This window comes from Podarcis pityusensis, assembly GCF_964106645.2.
Source record: "Podarcis pityusensis genome assembly, chromosome: 4".
NCBI classification, from domain to species: Eukaryota; Metazoa; Chordata; class Lepidosauria; order Squamata; family Lacertidae; genus Podarcis; species Podarcis pityusensis.
The window spans coordinates 79,456,677-79,473,430 of record NC_138027.1 but is presented as its reverse complement, the minus strand read 5'-3'; the positions used below and the strand labels follow the sequence as shown (position 1 = coordinate 79,473,430).

The 16,754-nt window shown below is 43.8% G+C and overlaps 1 protein-coding gene across 3 annotated transcripts in view; it reads left to right on the top strand.

The window, feature by feature from the left end:
• Positions 1-16,754, top strand: part of TMEM255B (transmembrane protein 255B) — a 65,427-nt gene that overhangs the window by 44,014 nt on the left and 4,659 nt on the right. For all 3 annotated transcript variants that reach the window (XM_081003244.1, XM_081003243.1, XM_081003245.1), the window contains 3 exons: positions 12,683-12,763; positions 13,549-13,634; positions 14,996-15,155. In XM_081003244.1, coding sequence (XP_080859370.1) covers positions 12,683-12,763; positions 13,549-13,634; positions 14,996-15,155 — 327 coding nt within the window. The remainder of the gene's footprint in view (positions 1-12,682; positions 12,764-13,548; positions 13,635-14,995; positions 15,156-16,754) is intronic.

Here is a 16,754-nt window from a genome sequence, read left to right as displayed (position 1 = left end):
CTGATGGCAGCGAATAGTGACGTCCTAAAGGACACGATGAATGGAAAACCACCATGTTCACCCCTTTGGGGGCATTTGAATATTTAGTTATGCCCTTCGGCCTACAAGGAGGCTCCGCGTGCTTTCAATCGTTTATGAACCACGTCCTGGGGCCTTTGCTTTACAAGAATTGTGTGGCCTTCTTAGACGACGTGTTGGTGTATTCTGAGAATGAGGAGCAGCATGTGAGAGACGTCAGAGAAGTGTTGAGCAGGCTGCAAGCCAACCAGCTGTGGGTGAAACTGGAGAAGTGTCAGTTTCATACCAAGGAGGTGGAATTCCTGGGGTATCGCCTGTCAGACAAGGGATTGGCCATGGATCCCGGCAAGGTCCAGGCGGTGCTGGAATGGAAAACACCCAAAACAAGGAAGGATGTGCAGAGGTTCCTAGGATTTGGGAACTTCTATCGTAAGTTCATCCGAAACTTTGCCCACCTGACGGCGCCCATTACGGACTGTCTCAGCAGTAAGAAGAAGTTCGTTTGGACTGAGGAGGCGGAGCGAGCATTTGAGGAACTAAAAAGGGCCTTCGCCTCGGAACAACAACTCCTGCATGTGGATTTACAAAAACCGATGAGAGTGGAAACTGACGCATCAGACAGAGCGATTGGGGCGGTGCTTCTGCAGCCAGGGAAGGAGGAGTCAGAGTGGAGACCGTGTGCCTTTTTTTCGCGAAAGCTGAACAAATCCGAGAGGAACTACACGGTGTATGACCGAGAACTACTAGCCATTCATGAGGCGTTCCGGAGATGGAGGCACCTGCTAATTGGCGCACAACATAAGGTGCAAGTGTGCACTGACCACAAGAACCTAGAGTATTGGAGGACGGCACGAGTGCTCAACCAACGGCAAGTGAGATGGGCCCAGGAGTTCTCCAAATTTAACTTTGAGATTTGTTACGTGCCAGGCCCAGAGAACATTAGGGCGGACGCTCTCTCACGCAAACCTGAATATTTGGAGGAGGAGGGAGCACCCGAAGAGAGACATGTCATTCCAGAGGACCGCTGGGTGTGTGGGGCGGCATTGGTGGGACAAAGAGAACTGGTAGAGGAAACAGAGAATGATGAATACGCCCAGAATAAGCTCAGAGGTCTTAGGGGTGAGGGAGAGGAACCAGGGGGTTTCGAGGAAAGAAATGGAGCTTTGTATTACAAAGGGGCACTGTATATCCCTGAAGGAGACTTAAGGGGGAGGGTACTCAAGCAGTTGCACGACAGCCCCACGGCGGGGCATTTTGGACAACACAAAACCATGTGGTTGGTCACCAGGGAATTTTGGTGGCCTAAGGTGAGGGAAGATGTACGGGAGTATGTAAGAGGGTGTGAGCAATGCCAGCGAGCCAAAGGGGAGAGGCGGGCACCGGCGGGGCTATTAGAACCCTTACCAACCCCAGAACGACCTTGGGAGGCAGTGTCGATAGATTTTATGACTGATCTGCCGAAGTCCAAGGGGAAAACAGCCATCATGGTGGTGGTAGACCTACTAACAAAGATGTGCCACTTTGTAGCCTGCTCGCATGCAGTCACGGCGGAAGAGACAGCGAAGTTATTTGTAGAACACATTTTTAGGTTGCACGGGGTGCCATTGAGGGTGGTCTCAGACCGAGGAAAACAATTTACGTCCAGGTTCTGGAGGAAGCTCATGAGCTTACTGCAGGTGGAGGTCAACTTTTCGACTGCCCGGCACCCTGAAACCAACGGGCAGGCGGAAAGAGCAAACGGGGTCCTCCAGCAATACCTGAGGTGTTATGTCAATGACAGAGAGAATGACTGGGTAGAAAAGTTGGCGCTGGCGGAATTTGCCTACAACAATGCCGAGAATGTGTCCACAGGGATGAGCCCCTTCTTGGCTAATTATGGGTGTCATCCCAGGGCTTTCCCAGGGGGAGAAGGGGAGAGATGGGGTGTCCCGGCAGCCGAGCATTTTGTAGAAGAAATGGAAGCAATCCATCGTCAGCTCCAACTCAACTTAGAAAGGGCGAAGGAAGAATACAAGAGGCAGGCAGACAAGAACCGAAGGGAAGGTGAAACCATAAGGGTGGGAGATAGGGTGTGGCTGTCAATCCAAGGGTTGCCGTTCAAAGGAGGTTGTAAGAAATTAAGACCCAGGAGATTGGGTCCCTTTGAGGTCATTCAACAGGTCAACCCAGTGGCTTTCAGGCTCCGGTTACCCAACCACATGAAACTGCACCCAGTATTTCACAGGTCGTTACTGTCACCGTATGAGGGGGGACGAGAAGGGATGGCCACTCGGGGACCGGTCATAGAAGAAAGGGAATGCAGCAGCCATGTGGCAGAAATCCTCGACGCCAGATGGAAGGGGGATCAGGTGGAGTATTTGGTAGCGTGGGAAGGAGAACCGGAGTCAGAAAACACTTGGGTAATGGCAGAAGATATCAATGACGAGGTATTGATAGAAACGTTCCATCAAAGGTTCCCAAGGAAACCTCAGCCTGTGGAGAGGTTCCGGAGGGAATACTTTGGGACCACCGATGAGGAGGAGGAGTTGGAAGGATTCTCGGAATCGGAAGGGGAAGGGGAGATGGACTCTGAGGAGGAGGAGTACTTCGAGACCAGGAACCGCAACAGGTGGAGAGAAGTGTTCGGGACATCGGAAGATGAAGGAAGTTCATTCCGGGGTTTTGCCTCCTCACCGCCCGTAGAGGAGGGGGCGAGAGGGGATGAAGGGGGCCCTGGAGGGGAGGTGGATGTCAGGGAACTGCCATCGGAAGGAAGGGAAGTGAAAGGGCTCACACAGGTTGGGAGAGACTCAGCAGCTGAAGAGGGAACCAGTAGGGGGAGAGGAGCTGGGCTGAGGGAAAGGGAGCTGGAGGGGTGGCTCAGAGACACTTCCAGCGAAAACAGTGGGGAGGTTTCAGGACCTCCTGTAGGGACACCCACTCCTCGCCGGAAACTGTCACGCAGAGAGTCCAGAAGACGTGTTTCCGTTAAGGAGCTTTTATGTTGGAAGCGATTCCGAAAGCAACCACTGTCGGAATCTGCCAGCGACTGACGGAGCCATGTTTAAGGGGCTCCGTTACAGACAGAGGTTTGCAAACTTGACCAAACTCTGAGGGACTAGGATTTTACACACAAGCAGCTCATCGTCCCATCACACTGGGGTTTTGGTATAATCTAGCACAGCTCTTCCTATGTTCTTATTATTTCAGAAATGTTTACAGGGAAGTCAGTACTCTCTTTCCTGTACAGCAGACAGGGGTCTGAGGCAAAGTGATGTTCGATACCTAGGTAGGTTACTTCCTGAGTTTATGTCAAAACTTGAACTAGAGCAGGCTTTCCCAAACTTGGGTCCCCAGCTTTTTTTTTTTTTTACTACAGTTCCCATCATCCCTGACCACTGGTTCTGCTAGTTAGGGATGGTGGGAGTTGTAGTCCAAAAACAAACACAAGTTTGGGAAACCCTGAACTAGAGTCTTCCTGGTTCATAGTCTTGGTCACTTGGCGCTCTGAAACTGTTGGGGAATTTAGTGAATCCGAGGGGGTGAAAGATGTGGAGATAATAAAAAATATATATATATAAAATATAGAGCTGGAAGAGAGAAGTTAATTTCAAGGTACAGAAGTTTCACATACAAGTGTTGTTGTTTTCTTTTTTGAAAGTTAATGAATATATGGAAACAGGGAAGAAAATAATAATTATTATTATACTCACTTCTCGAGGCTCCATAATTCCCCCCCCCCAAAAAAAATGGGTCAGTATTGTGAGGAAACCACAGTATAAAAATATATGAAGTGACAGGATTGTGTGATGGAGTACTACTCATGTCAAATATAACTTAACCACCCTTGATCACAGCGAAATATATAATGTGGCATCTTATTTTTATTTCAATCATGTTTTCATTAGAAAGAGATGGCAATCGTTTATAAGAAATAATGCACACTCTTTTTCACTGTGTGCCTGTTTTCTTTTTTGCCTGTTTTCTTAATGCAGATAATTTATTTCTTTCCTGCTTTTCTTAAAAAGTCATGCGCAAAATAATGAAAGTTAGCTATGTTCTGTCTTTCACAAAGTACCTCCAGCTTTTTAAAAAATAAAGGAGAGGGGGGGATCCATTGTTATCACATGTGAAGATGGCATAAATTCGGCACAAACACTACTGAAGAAAAATGTATTTTAGGATATATAGCTCCACATGATTTGCCCCATTCAGAGGAAAAAAACACTTCACTTAATAGAAAGCTCTATAGAAAAGCACTTACAAAAATTAGAAGCTGATGTAAAAGGGACTTGATTTAAAGTACCCCTGTCTCGTGTGAGAAATCGTAATACAGATGTCGTTTGCTTTGTTCACATTCATCCCAGCGTTTGTGTATTCAAAACCACTATTCACCTCCCCCCCCCCCCCATTTTTTAAAAAAGTGGAATGCCTGGATCAACTGAAACAAATAAAGGTGGAAGTAGTTTGTAATGATGTTAGTTCGGGGCAGGGCGGGGGGAATACAGATATTACAGGAATCCATTATCTGTGAATCATGTTTGTTGGCGGTATATTGTTACACAGCAGTAGAGCTGGCCCTTGCATGTAACTTAATATCCTTTCAAAACAACAAAACAACCTTTTCACCAGGCATGTAGAAGACAGTTGCTCTCCCTTGTGATTCTATAGCTTGGCGGGGGGCGGGGGTGAGGACAAACTTTCAAGGCAGGTCTCTTCATCCAAATACAGTGGTACTTCAGGTTACATACGCTTCAGGTTACATACGCTTCAGGTTACAGACTCCGCTAACCCAGAAATAGTACCTTGGGTTAAGAACTTTGCTTCAGGATGAGAACAGAAATCGTGCTCCGGTGGCAGCAGGAGGCCCCATTAGCTAAAGTGGTGCTTCAGGTTAAGAACAGTTTCAGATTAAGAACAGACCTCCCGAACGAATTAAGTACTTAACCCGAGGTACCACTGTACTTAAAAGGGAATGGTGTGGGTTGGGAGGATAAGGTATTTATTTTGCAATGCGCTTCTCCACCCAAAACATGTCTAAACAAATGTGAATATTAGTGGGGAGGTGTGCATAAAATGTATCTATTAGTGAAAATAACATACAAAATGCATTCTATTAGGGACGTTGCTTGGGGGGAAAGTGCACGTTAGGGAAAGAGTGCACACACACAAAAATGTATTTTTGAAGAAATTTATACTAAAGTGCTGATGAATGCTGAGGATTACCGGTAATTGCAATCTAATGATGGCATGTGAGCAGAATTTAAGACTGGGAAAATGAGAACCTGAGGGAAGTCAGATTTGACAGTCAAATTCAGTGTAGTTTGCTTCTGAGTAAGCGTCATAGGATTGCACTGTTAGGTACTTTTCCTTCTGGGATATGGGTGGCGAGGTCTAAACCACTGAGCCTCTTGGACTTGCCAATCGGAAGGCTGGCAGTTCGAATGTGCACAATGGGGTGAGCTCCCATTGCTCTGGCCCAGCTTCTGCCAACCTAGCAGTTCAAAAGCATGCCAGTGCAAGTAGATAAATAGGTACCACTGCGGCGGGAAGGTAAATGGCATTTCCTTGCGCTCTGGTTTCCTTCACGGCGTTCCGTTGCACCAGAAGCGGTTTAGTCATGCTGGCCACATGACCCAGAACGCTGTCTGTGGACAAACGCCGGCTCCCTCAGCCTGAAAGCGAGATGAGCGCTGCACCCCATAGTCGCCATTGACTGGACTTAACTGTCCAGGGATCCGTTACCTTTACCTTTTACCTTTACTTTTCCTTCTCCTTCATCAAATAGTAATCAGTATGAGTTAATTTTTAAGAGTATGGCAAAATCCTGAGTGGGGAGGCCCTTATTAAAAGTTTAACCTCTTTCATTATGGATCCTTTTTTAATAATTTGTGAATTCCATGGTGCCATCTGGTGGCTTTTTTCTGGAACAGGAGGGCATTTCTGGGAAGAACCTCATCCTGTTCCATAAAAACCACAGTATCATACATAGAACATGCTATAAAATGAAGATTTGGGACAGCATGATGCATGAATCATGTTAATTTTAGTGCCAGGGAGCTTTTGACGCTAAAAATCCCACAGGGCTGTCTTTGTTAGTCTGTTGCCTTAGAAACAAACAAAGAATCCTGTGACACCACAGAGACTGATAAATTTGTTATGGCATAAATGGTTGTGGACCTCAGGCCATTTCAAATAATCAGAATGGCGCCTCTTGTTCACACATGCCTACTCTTTCTCCACTTAATCGTATTGACATATTTTTGGAAAAACCAATGCTACCAGTAAAATTCATTCTATTTATTGGCTCTCTGTTAAAAAATAGAAGCAATTCTGTTGATAAACGGCAAGGCAGTAGGAAACCGAACTCAAATAATATGCGATGCCTCCCCACAATTAAATTAGCCAATCGCTTTGAAGGAAAACATTAGGCCTATTTTTCCTTCTCCATGGTGGTGCAAGATGCAAAATCATAACTAATTACCTTTAATATCATTTCCTGAGTGAGTCATTAACGTAATTGCACAGCTCATATGGTAATTTCTTTTATAAAAAAATTAAATTAGCATTCATCATTCCAAATGGGAAAGTAACTTTAATTCACTTCTTGGGTTTAGATTTTCTTTGTGTTTAAAGCTCTGTGGCCTATTTTATAGCTTTGTTTTATTTTTCTCAAGAGCTTTTACATGATTGGTGATGATTAGTTAAAGGGACAAAGAACTTGCAGCTGTCCAAATGTTTTTTAACTACAACTCCCACCAACCCTAGCATAGCCAAAGCTCAGGGGTAATGGTACTTGTATGCCAACAACATCTGGAAGGCTGTAGGTTCTCCTTTCCCGATTGAAAACAAATATCTGGGTGTTTTCCTAGAGATGATATGAAATGTATATAACACCATATAACACCGGTCTTGAAAGACCTACATTGGCTCCCAGTACGTTTCCGAGCACAATTCAAAGTGTTGGTGCTGACCTTTAAAGCCCTAAACGGCCTCGGTCCAGTATATCTGAAGGAGCGTCTCCTCCCCCATCGTTCTGCCCAGACACTGAGGTCCAGCTCCGAGGGCCTTCTGGCGGTTCCCTCACTGCGAGAGGCCAAGTTACAGGGAACCAGGCAGAGGGCCTTCTTGGTAGTAGCGCCCGCCCTGTGGAACGCCCTCCCACCAGATGTCAAAGCGATAAACAACTACCTGACATTCAGAAGACATCTGAAGGCAGCCCTGTTCAGGGAAGTTTTTAATATGTGACATTTTAGTGTATTTTTCATCTTTGTTGGAAGCCGCCCAGAGTGGCTGGGGAAACCCAGCCAGATGGGCGGGGTACAAATAATAAATTATTATTATTATAATGTATATGCAATTTTCCTGGTATTTCTTTATTTTGAAAATGTGTCTCAGGCTACGCGGTTTGCTGCAACTTTTATGCCATTAATTCCTTTCTTCCAAATGGGGCTGTGCTTACAAGGCTGTAGCCTGGACCCAGATTGTGACCTAAGTGCAAACAGTTTCTCAGGTTTCCAGCAGGACCATTTCAATTAGCAACAAGCCATCAATAACATGATGGAAAACTGGACTTTTCTCAGGCAATAAGCATGTTGATACAGTTGTAAGGTGTACCTTCCAACTTACTGGAAAACAAAGTTGCCCATAGGACACAAAGGCTTAAAACTACAGTGGTACCTCGGGTTAAGTACTTAATTCGTTCCGGAGGTCTGTTCTTAACCTGAAACTGTTCTTAACCTGAAGCACCACTTTAGCTACTGCCGCGCTGCCGGAGCCCTATTTCTGTTCTTATCCCGAAGCAAAGTTCTTAACCTGAAGCACTATTTCTGGGTTAGCGGAGTCTGTAACCTGAAGCGTATGTAACCTGAGGTACCACTGTACATATTAAGAGTCTTGGTTAAGGCTCTTTTTGTCTAGGGAGACACATTAGAACTTTCCATACAAAAGCACAAGATTGGTTGCTGAGGTGTCTGAACACTTTGTTTATTACTCTTACATTTTAATATTGTATTGTGAGTGACACATGTATTGTTTAAGCGCTACGTGCTTTTCTGTCAATTTGACAATTGTTTATTTTGCACCAGAAAAATAGTAGCATCCCTTTTTAAGAGGGGTGAAAGAGATTAATATATTTTTTGGATATGCAAGTAGGAAAAATCCAAGTCTGAGTGGCGTTAGAATATATCACCATGGCATCACTGTTTGTTTGAAAACTGGCTTGAAAATAGCGCTGTGTTTTTCAACCCAGGAACATATGTTCCATGTCAGCATAAAATCAAGCAAAGTTGAGTTGGCAGAAATTACTTCACAAGGACTTTACAGCAAGGTGCTTTATTTTAATGCTATTTGTAGTGATGTTACAAATGTGGATTTTTTTTTAATGCAGTGCCATGACAACAAATGTATAGCAGATAAACAGAGAAAGTTCTTGGCCCAAGAAAAGCTATGGAGAACATGGAAGCATTCATAATTATTATAAATAAATCTGATCACTTACCTCTCCTGATTTTTGCAGTAATCACAGTGATCTGCCTGGCTTAGAGCTTCAACTTACTGACCTTAGTATTTTATCTCAAAACTGCTGAAGAAGTGTAACTTAGACATATGTTTAGAAGTTTCGCTATATAGAGGGGTATCTGCCAGGAGCTACTAATTTCATAGTCAGCATCAGAGAGTAAAAATAGAAAAATGCAGATACTGCAAAGGAAAGATGAATTCTCTGCCTGGCAGCATATAGAATCCCAAGCTCAAGACAAAGTATACCCCAAATACATTATAGGTTTTGTGGCATTGTCTCATAAGTTCAGATCCACTGTGAGCACATTTAAATCTAAATAAAGGAGATATAATTTTTTTTGCATGTGAGAACAAATTCTGCCAACCTCTGAACTATCAGGTAGTTATGGGCTGGAACCAAGGTTGATTCTCAGATACTCAGTACCAGTTGCTTTGTCTTGCTTTTAAAATATCAAATTATTTTGTTCTGTTTTTAAAAATATACATTAGTGCCCTTGGGGTGCAAGTGGAGGGGTGGCACCTCTGGTGGGTGACACATTGTGCTCCTTCTGGGGTCGTTTGTCCACCTTTGGTCCCCACCCAGCTCTCACCTGTCAGAAGCTGTCAGCATGCAACAACAGCCACACCCCGAGAAATGGCTTCGAGTGACTGGCAAAACTGGGTGAGGGTAGCTGATTGGTCTCAAACGCTTGGTGAGTTAGGGGCTTCACCCAGCATGCAAAGGCCGGCTCCAGCAGATTTAGCATAGTGGGTCCAACGGTCAAGGAGCCAGTTTCTGCGTGCGCTGTAGACGGAAGTGAGAGGCAGATGGGACTCATCAACCTGGGAAGGTAGCCCTTCTAGGAAAAGGAAGCTTTGATCCTAAACTTCTGCTGCCTTGTGGGATATCTTCAGTAGAAGAAAAGGCTAAGGAGTAAACCCTATACTGTACAAATCCAGAGTGGAGTCCCTAAGGTGGTTGGGTGGTGTCTTGTATGCCTCCTTTTGGCAACTCCTGCAGCCCAGCTGGTGCCAAGTGTATTGCTCTGCTTTGCTTTGGACCACATGAGCGAAGCCGATGGTCTTGTTGTCTGGGCATCCCAGGACCTCCATACACACCACCCAGGCTTGTGCCCCAAAGAGGTCACTTTGGAGCTGCTAACACAGCAGTTTGGCATCACCAACAGAGGCACACTCCGTCATTTCTAGAGACAGATGGATGGCTTTCAATCATATTCTCAGGGCAGTTGAATTGCCAGTTGGTTTTGGATTTCTAGCTCACTCAGTCTCAAACATGGGCAGTGAATGAAAACATTTAAGCTAGGGGTAGGGAGCCTTCTGTTAGATTCCATGTGCAATCAGATGAAAGTCTGACGGATCATGCAATGTGTGTCCTTGCTTTGGAAAGCTAGTGTAAGCTTTAAAAGATCTGTAGCTTGTGCTTTCTGATTTCACACTTTCTATGAGTTGTATAGATATATCTACCTGCCTCAAGAGGGCGCACACGCTCTTCCTAATATTGGAAACTTTTATTTTAAAAAAGTAGTTCAGCATTCTGTTCTCACAGTTGCCAACTAGATTCCCATGGGAAGGTGACAAGCAGAATGTAAGTGCAGTCGGAGTCTATCATTCTGAACTGATGTTCAGGGGTTGCTGAACATGACTAGTAGTCTCTGAAAGCCATATCGGTCATGAATTTGTCAAATCCCCTTTTAGAGCTGTTCAGATGGCCAGCCATCACTACATGTTCTAGTGGTGAATCCTAGTTGTTATTATGGATCTATATCAGAGGATCAGAGACCCTTGTATATAACTCAGCAATCAGGATTTTCACCTAAGTCTATACCCAAATGAATACTGGGGGCTCTTGAAAACTCTCCCAACACAGAGGTTTGGGACATTGCAGGGCAATGACATGAAGCAAGATTCTCTTGCACTTTTCTGCAGGTTGTGGAAGGCTTGGTGGTCATTACTGTGGGTGTCTATGTGAGTTTTGATGATACGGTATAAGAGATATTCTGCTTACGCACACGCGGAAATAAATGATTTGTGGACGTAGCATGTGTTGGACAGAAGTTAGCAAATAAAGCTGTCCAGTGAGTTCTTTATAGACAGTTCAGTAGCAGTATTTTCCTAGCTTTTAGATTTGGTCCATTTCACTTTTCCATTAGATTTGGTCCATTTCACCTTGCTGCTGTTAAGCAATTATAATGCCTATAGATATGCACTATATGTATTACTCATGTGATTTATGAGCTACTTAAAATAAAATCAGGTTTCGCCTCATTTTGATTCCTTATCTGGGGGAAGGGGTTTGTTAGAAAGCTCCAATCTAGTCTAGTCTAGTCTAGTCTAGTCTAGTCTAGTCTAGTCTAGTCCATAATCATTTGTGCAATGTATTTTGAGATCATTGATGGACAAGCAAAGCTTCCCACACGGATTAGGAAAAAAAGGAATCTAGTTTGGAATCTTTGCAAGTTTGATTCACAGAGTTAAGCTTGAATTTAAGCTAACCACCAAAAGCAACAACTTTAAGCATGGTTTGTGGCGCAGTAACCAAATTCTGCATGGTTTGTGTGTGTAACAAGACAAGATAGAGTGCTTGGTGGGGAAGAAAGTTGATTTGACGGTAATTGGAAAACTGGTTTGGGATATCCTACTTTTCCTGAAGACTCGGGCTGTGTTCACACATAGACTCTGAAATGTACAGGGGTCATTTCTCCTCAGTGTTATTTTGTACATAGATGTTTGCAGTTGTACACACCTTCATCTAAAGCAGCAGCTACTCTCTGCGTTGTCTGTACCCACAGGTGTGCATGTTTTAAACTAGTGTGCAATTGTGTTTTCTATTCCTCTCTCCTCAATTAGTGTTTCCACAGATCTTTTTTTAAAAAAACCCAGTCTTTCGAAAGGTGCTGGAAACTAGTATGTTGTATCTTGATATATAAATGATATGTATCAGTATAAAGAAGCAGCTAAGTTACTGTACTGCTTCCTGTTTGCCTATTTCATTCATAGACAAGTCAAACATACATTCCCAGCACAAAATGGATTATAACTGTTCCTTTAGACTGACAGTTAGTGTGGACCAAAGATGACATGGGGATGGCGTGTGCACAGCACACCGAAAAGGTGCCTGCCTCCATCACTGAATGCACGTTGCCATGCAGGGTGTGCACAACATCAGGCTTGCAGTCTTGAGTCTGCGCTTGGATCCTGCATTGCTCCTGTATGCACAAGAACTTTGATCAAACAAAGAATTTGTTAAGCATGTAACTGGAGAAAAGAGGAGGGAATGCCCAAGCACAGAGTTTATTCCCAATATTCCTGACTATGGTTTGGAGGATGACAAGTAGGAACCGTTAGAATTCTTGCTCCGTGTGTGCAGTCATGAGATTGTTGTCTATCACATGACGGTGTATGTTTTCATTCCACAGTGTGGGAAGTGATGGAGACAGGATGTTTTGATGTTACTGTGTTCCGTGGTGTGGGACTATTGTCCTTTGTTTCTTTCTCTCTTTGCAGTCTGATGAGAAAGAGGAAGGAGCTAAAGCAGAATGCTCTGAGTGTATTATATGTAAATAAAGTAGATTAGCCAAAATGCTGTACTACTGAGTTCTGTTACGCGAACTGCAAATACTCTGCAGGATCGTAAGTGTGCTGATGCCTCTTGGTATCAGTCACTGTGATGTTCGGGCTGAAGGAAGCTTTGGAAGCTCCCGAATGACCAGGAGGGAGAGAACATGCCAGTCGGGCATGTGTCTCTGCCAGGGTCCTACACGAGAGTAGGATGATCCTAACAGGAACTAGTTTTCGTTACTGCCCAACTGCTCTTGATATTAGGAACTGTTTTAGGAGATCCAATCTAAATGTTTATTTCTATAACTTAAACCTTCGAAATTGCAGTGTATGAATTGCCACCAGGGTAGAATCAATCCTTGCATATGCATCAGTAAGGATGATTATATTTTCCCAACACACATTACCCTCCCTGCTGAACATAACCACTTATGTCTTGCTTCCAAGCCAACAATTGTGTGTTAGAAAGGAAACACGTGGCAAAGTGTTCCTTGGCTATCTAATTACCTAAATGGACTTAACAACTTTACAAAATTGATGCAGTTTGTCTGGGAGATAATTGCAATAATGTATCTCAAAGCCTTATCTTTTTTCTCTTTTTTTGCAGGAACCCAGGCCTTTATATAATAAACGGTGCCAGTATTATTCAAGTGGAGTTGGATTCTTATATGATGTTTACCAGACCGAGGTAAGCTATTATAGTGTAGTTTTTGTAGCTTTATGAATGGGGAAAGCCACTTCCAAGATGACTAGGAGTATAAATGTTTTGCAGTCAAAGCACTTGGCCACTGTGGATTTATTTTCCAGACTTAAAACACACTATCATATTTGTAACAAGAATATTTTCTTTGGAATCAAAGCTATTCTCATTCCATTCTTGTTGCTTAATGGTCCCTTGGAATGCATTCCTTAGACATAACTCTTTTTTTTGGGTCTTTCTCTTTTTTACTGAGTGGCATATTGTCATATATACCCAAGTTCAAGTTAATAGGTTTATACTGGCCCCAAACTACAACTCTACAGTGTAATAGTCTGACACGGTCCAACAATGTCTGCATTTCGTATTCAGATTTATTTTGGGTTGCGGTTCTGCAGCCAAGTACAGGAGCAGTTGTGGGCAAATAGACTTTTGACTAAAACCTTACACTGAATACATATTGTTTTTGGTCTGTGTTACTGTATGTTTTATGCTGAGCGTATATATGTTGGCAAGTTCTGAACAAAAGGCCCATCTATTGTTTTGCAAGCAGGACAAGGAACAGAAACAAAATTGGCCCCAAGGAAAGATGAATTCTGTAAAATAAAACAGAACAAGGCTACCTAACAAAGTTGAAGGGGATTTGAGCAGCCATTTTGCTCATGGGGATTTGTTTCCAAAACAGCTCCAATTTCTGACCACAGTGCATGGTGTAAACTTAGTGAACAGAATTTCAAGTCTCCCAAATGAAGATTTGCTACCTCCTCTTTCTTCAGGTGACATGTTACACCTTAAACAGCAAGTGTCAGCTGAAAGTGAAGAGTAACACATGCTACTGCTGCGATTTGTACAATTGTGAAAAGTAAGTACCTGTGGACAGCAGGTTTGGAGGGCTCCTGTCAGTCTGAGCCTCTTCAGCCACAGTCTGTTGTAACCCAATGGATGCTGCAATCTGTAGTCTTATAAAGCAGACACGTACTGTATCTTCCTGCAAAAGTCACTATTATAGGAGGAGCCTATTCATTTGCTTTTTCAGCCAGGCATGTGTTTATAATGTTAGTCATAAAATCTGGGGAGAAACTATGCTTTACCTGGCTGTCTAATACAAACCCACTCAGAATGAATGACGCAGTAGAATACATCAGCCAGGCCTCTTTTACTCCAGTTCTGATGATCTGCTATTAAACACAAGTTCAGTGGGGAATGGGCAATGACTAGGTTTTTCCCCTGTGATTATTATTATTCCACTCATCTGACTGGGTGACTTCCAACAAATTAAACCACAGTAAGATTTCAAACATTTAAAACTTCCCTATACAGGGCTGACTTTAGATTTCTTCTAAAAGTCAAGATGGTTGTTTATTTCCTTGACCCAAAACACCCTCCCTTGCTCATATGCATGTCAGCACTTGTAGAAGAAAATGCCATGTTTTTGCGAGAGACGAAAGTGGAGTGGGCAGAAGGGGAACCCAGTTGGAAAGTAGCTTGTAGATTTTGTCACTAATAGATAGAGGGCCTTCTCAGTAGTGGCGACTGCCCTGTGGAACGCCCTCCCTTCAGATGTCAAGGAAATAAGCAGATATCCTATTTTTAAAAGACATCTGAAGGCAGCACTGTTTAGGGACGTTTTTAATATTTAATGCTGTATTGTTTTTAACACTCGATTGGGAGCCGCCCAGAGTGGCTGGGGAAACTCATCCAGATGGGCGGGGTATAAATTTATTATTATTATTATTATTATTATTATTATTATTAAAACAGATTCATTTATTCTGCCTGCCCCAAGCAGTGGCCTTAATTTCTTTCTATGCTTTCTATCCAGAATTTACTTAGGTTACTCTCTTTGCTTGGGCCACTTCCTGCTCAGATGCAAACATTAGGATGGCTTTCAGACATTTTTGTTTTCATTTTTTTTTCTTTTCAAATTTCTAGTCTACCCTATACTTAACCACAGCCATTAAAAAATAATAATAATCTAGCCACCCTCCAGAAGTAGTACACATTGGGAAACTCCTTCCAACACAATGTCTGGCAAACTGCTATATTTTGAATACCAGAAATGTCATCAGTTTTTCATTGTTTGAATGAGAGGACGAAGGGAAAAGTAGGTGCATTCTGGGACATCTGTGTGCAAAAGTCCACACAGATGTGCTCTGGGTTTTCTTTTTGTAAATTGCTGCTGATGTGCTGTTCTTCCCTCCCGACCCACCCCCTTCTCACCAGCTCAGAACACTCTACCAGCTATTACGAGTTCCTTGGCGTGAACAGCTGTCAGGATGTGGTCCACTTGTACCGGCTGCTCTGGTCCTCCACTGTCTTGAACATCATCGGGTTGTTTCTTGGCATAGTCACAGCAGCCATACTTGGGGCATTTAAAGATGTGGTAAGTCTCGAAATGCTAGAGGCATTTTATACCGATGGGAGTCAACGCAGTAGGCCTCGGGCTTCCATGCAGAACATGTGGTTGGGGCTATTGCACAAGGAATGTCTGGAGGGAGGGGATTAACTCTTTTATTGTCAAAAGTACATTTACAAGTTAGGAAAAGGCATGTCCCCCAGACCAGTGTGCCTTGGCTGTTGCTGTAACTGCCTTATCGGGTGCACACCTAGGAGTAGCAGAGAGACCCGAGCTGTGGACGAGCAGGAGAAAGACTATGCCTGCATGTAACCTGTTTCTGCTCCTCCCTGTTCAGTCCTCCCCTGGTCCTGTGGGAGGCAGTGGAGCAGGAGAGGTGGGGGCAGTAGGAGAAGATGTGGAAGGACTTGACTCTACACCAGCCTGACCTCTCTTCTCCTTCCTCTTGCACCTGTTCACCACTCTCCAATCCTACAGCTACTCCTGCTTCTGCCTCTTGTTTTCTGGCTGTTAATGTCTCTTCCAGATCACAGATCCCTTCTCCCAGTGCCCACTCATCAAAATTCAGCCACCACCCCTCAGTGTCCAGACAGTCCCTGACATCTTGTATTTTTATGTTGCTGTAGCCTAGCCTAGAACTTTACGTGAAAGGGCAAGTAACAAAAATGTTTGGAGGTGCTAGGTGTAGAGTACAGTACTAGGTTTACCCAGAGATTCCAGGGTGTCTGGAAGTCTTTGCCTGTGCAGCTGTATGTGTGAAGTTCCCACCCCTATAGATGTTTTCACTGTACATGCAGACACCATGGGGTGAGCGGGGACTTCTTGACACATGTAGCATCAGGGGTCAGGATGTTTCATACAGCTCTGCTCCATGTTGTTAGAACACCTTAAGGCTAGCATATCGTCACCTTGACACATCAAAGGTGCCCTGCACATGCAGATTTCTAGCTGCATGAGGAACTGCACATACAATTCCGAAGTCTTAAAGCAGCCTTCTTCAACCTGATGCCCCCCAGATGTTTAGGACTACAACCCCCTAAGCCAAGAGTTGTAGCAAGAAACGTCTGGAGGACACCAGCTTGGTAAGGGTTGCATTTATCGTTATGGTTTCATGAGTGCTGCAGCAGTAAGGTGGGTTTTTTTTTTTGCCATAATTATTTTTTGACTGCCAGACCGAGTCTTCCCACCCCTCCCCTCTCAAATGTCTGATGTCATTGCCCAAAATCTGTCTATGCCGGCATTTACACCACAGATGATGGGTTAAAGGTGGGATTTGGGTACATACATGTTCAGCAGCCCACTGATACTGAACGCCCAGAGCTGCTCTGTGCACTGAGGCCTTGAAAACCCATGGATTTCAATGGAATTTAAGCAGCCTAATTTTGCACAGGATTTTTGCACTTTGCCATTTTTTGTACTTATTTTAATGGCGAAAGTTGTCTTGGTTTAGTCTCCCCCAAGCTGCCTATCTGCATTTCATGCAGCTGGTTGATACATTACTCTCTGAGATGCTCGATTCCTCAAAAGACAGGCAGACGCTTTCTAAATTATTTGTTTAAGGCACACATGTTCTTTTGTGACCTAGATGCCTGAAAATATTGGTTGGAAGAGTAATCTTTAGGATGA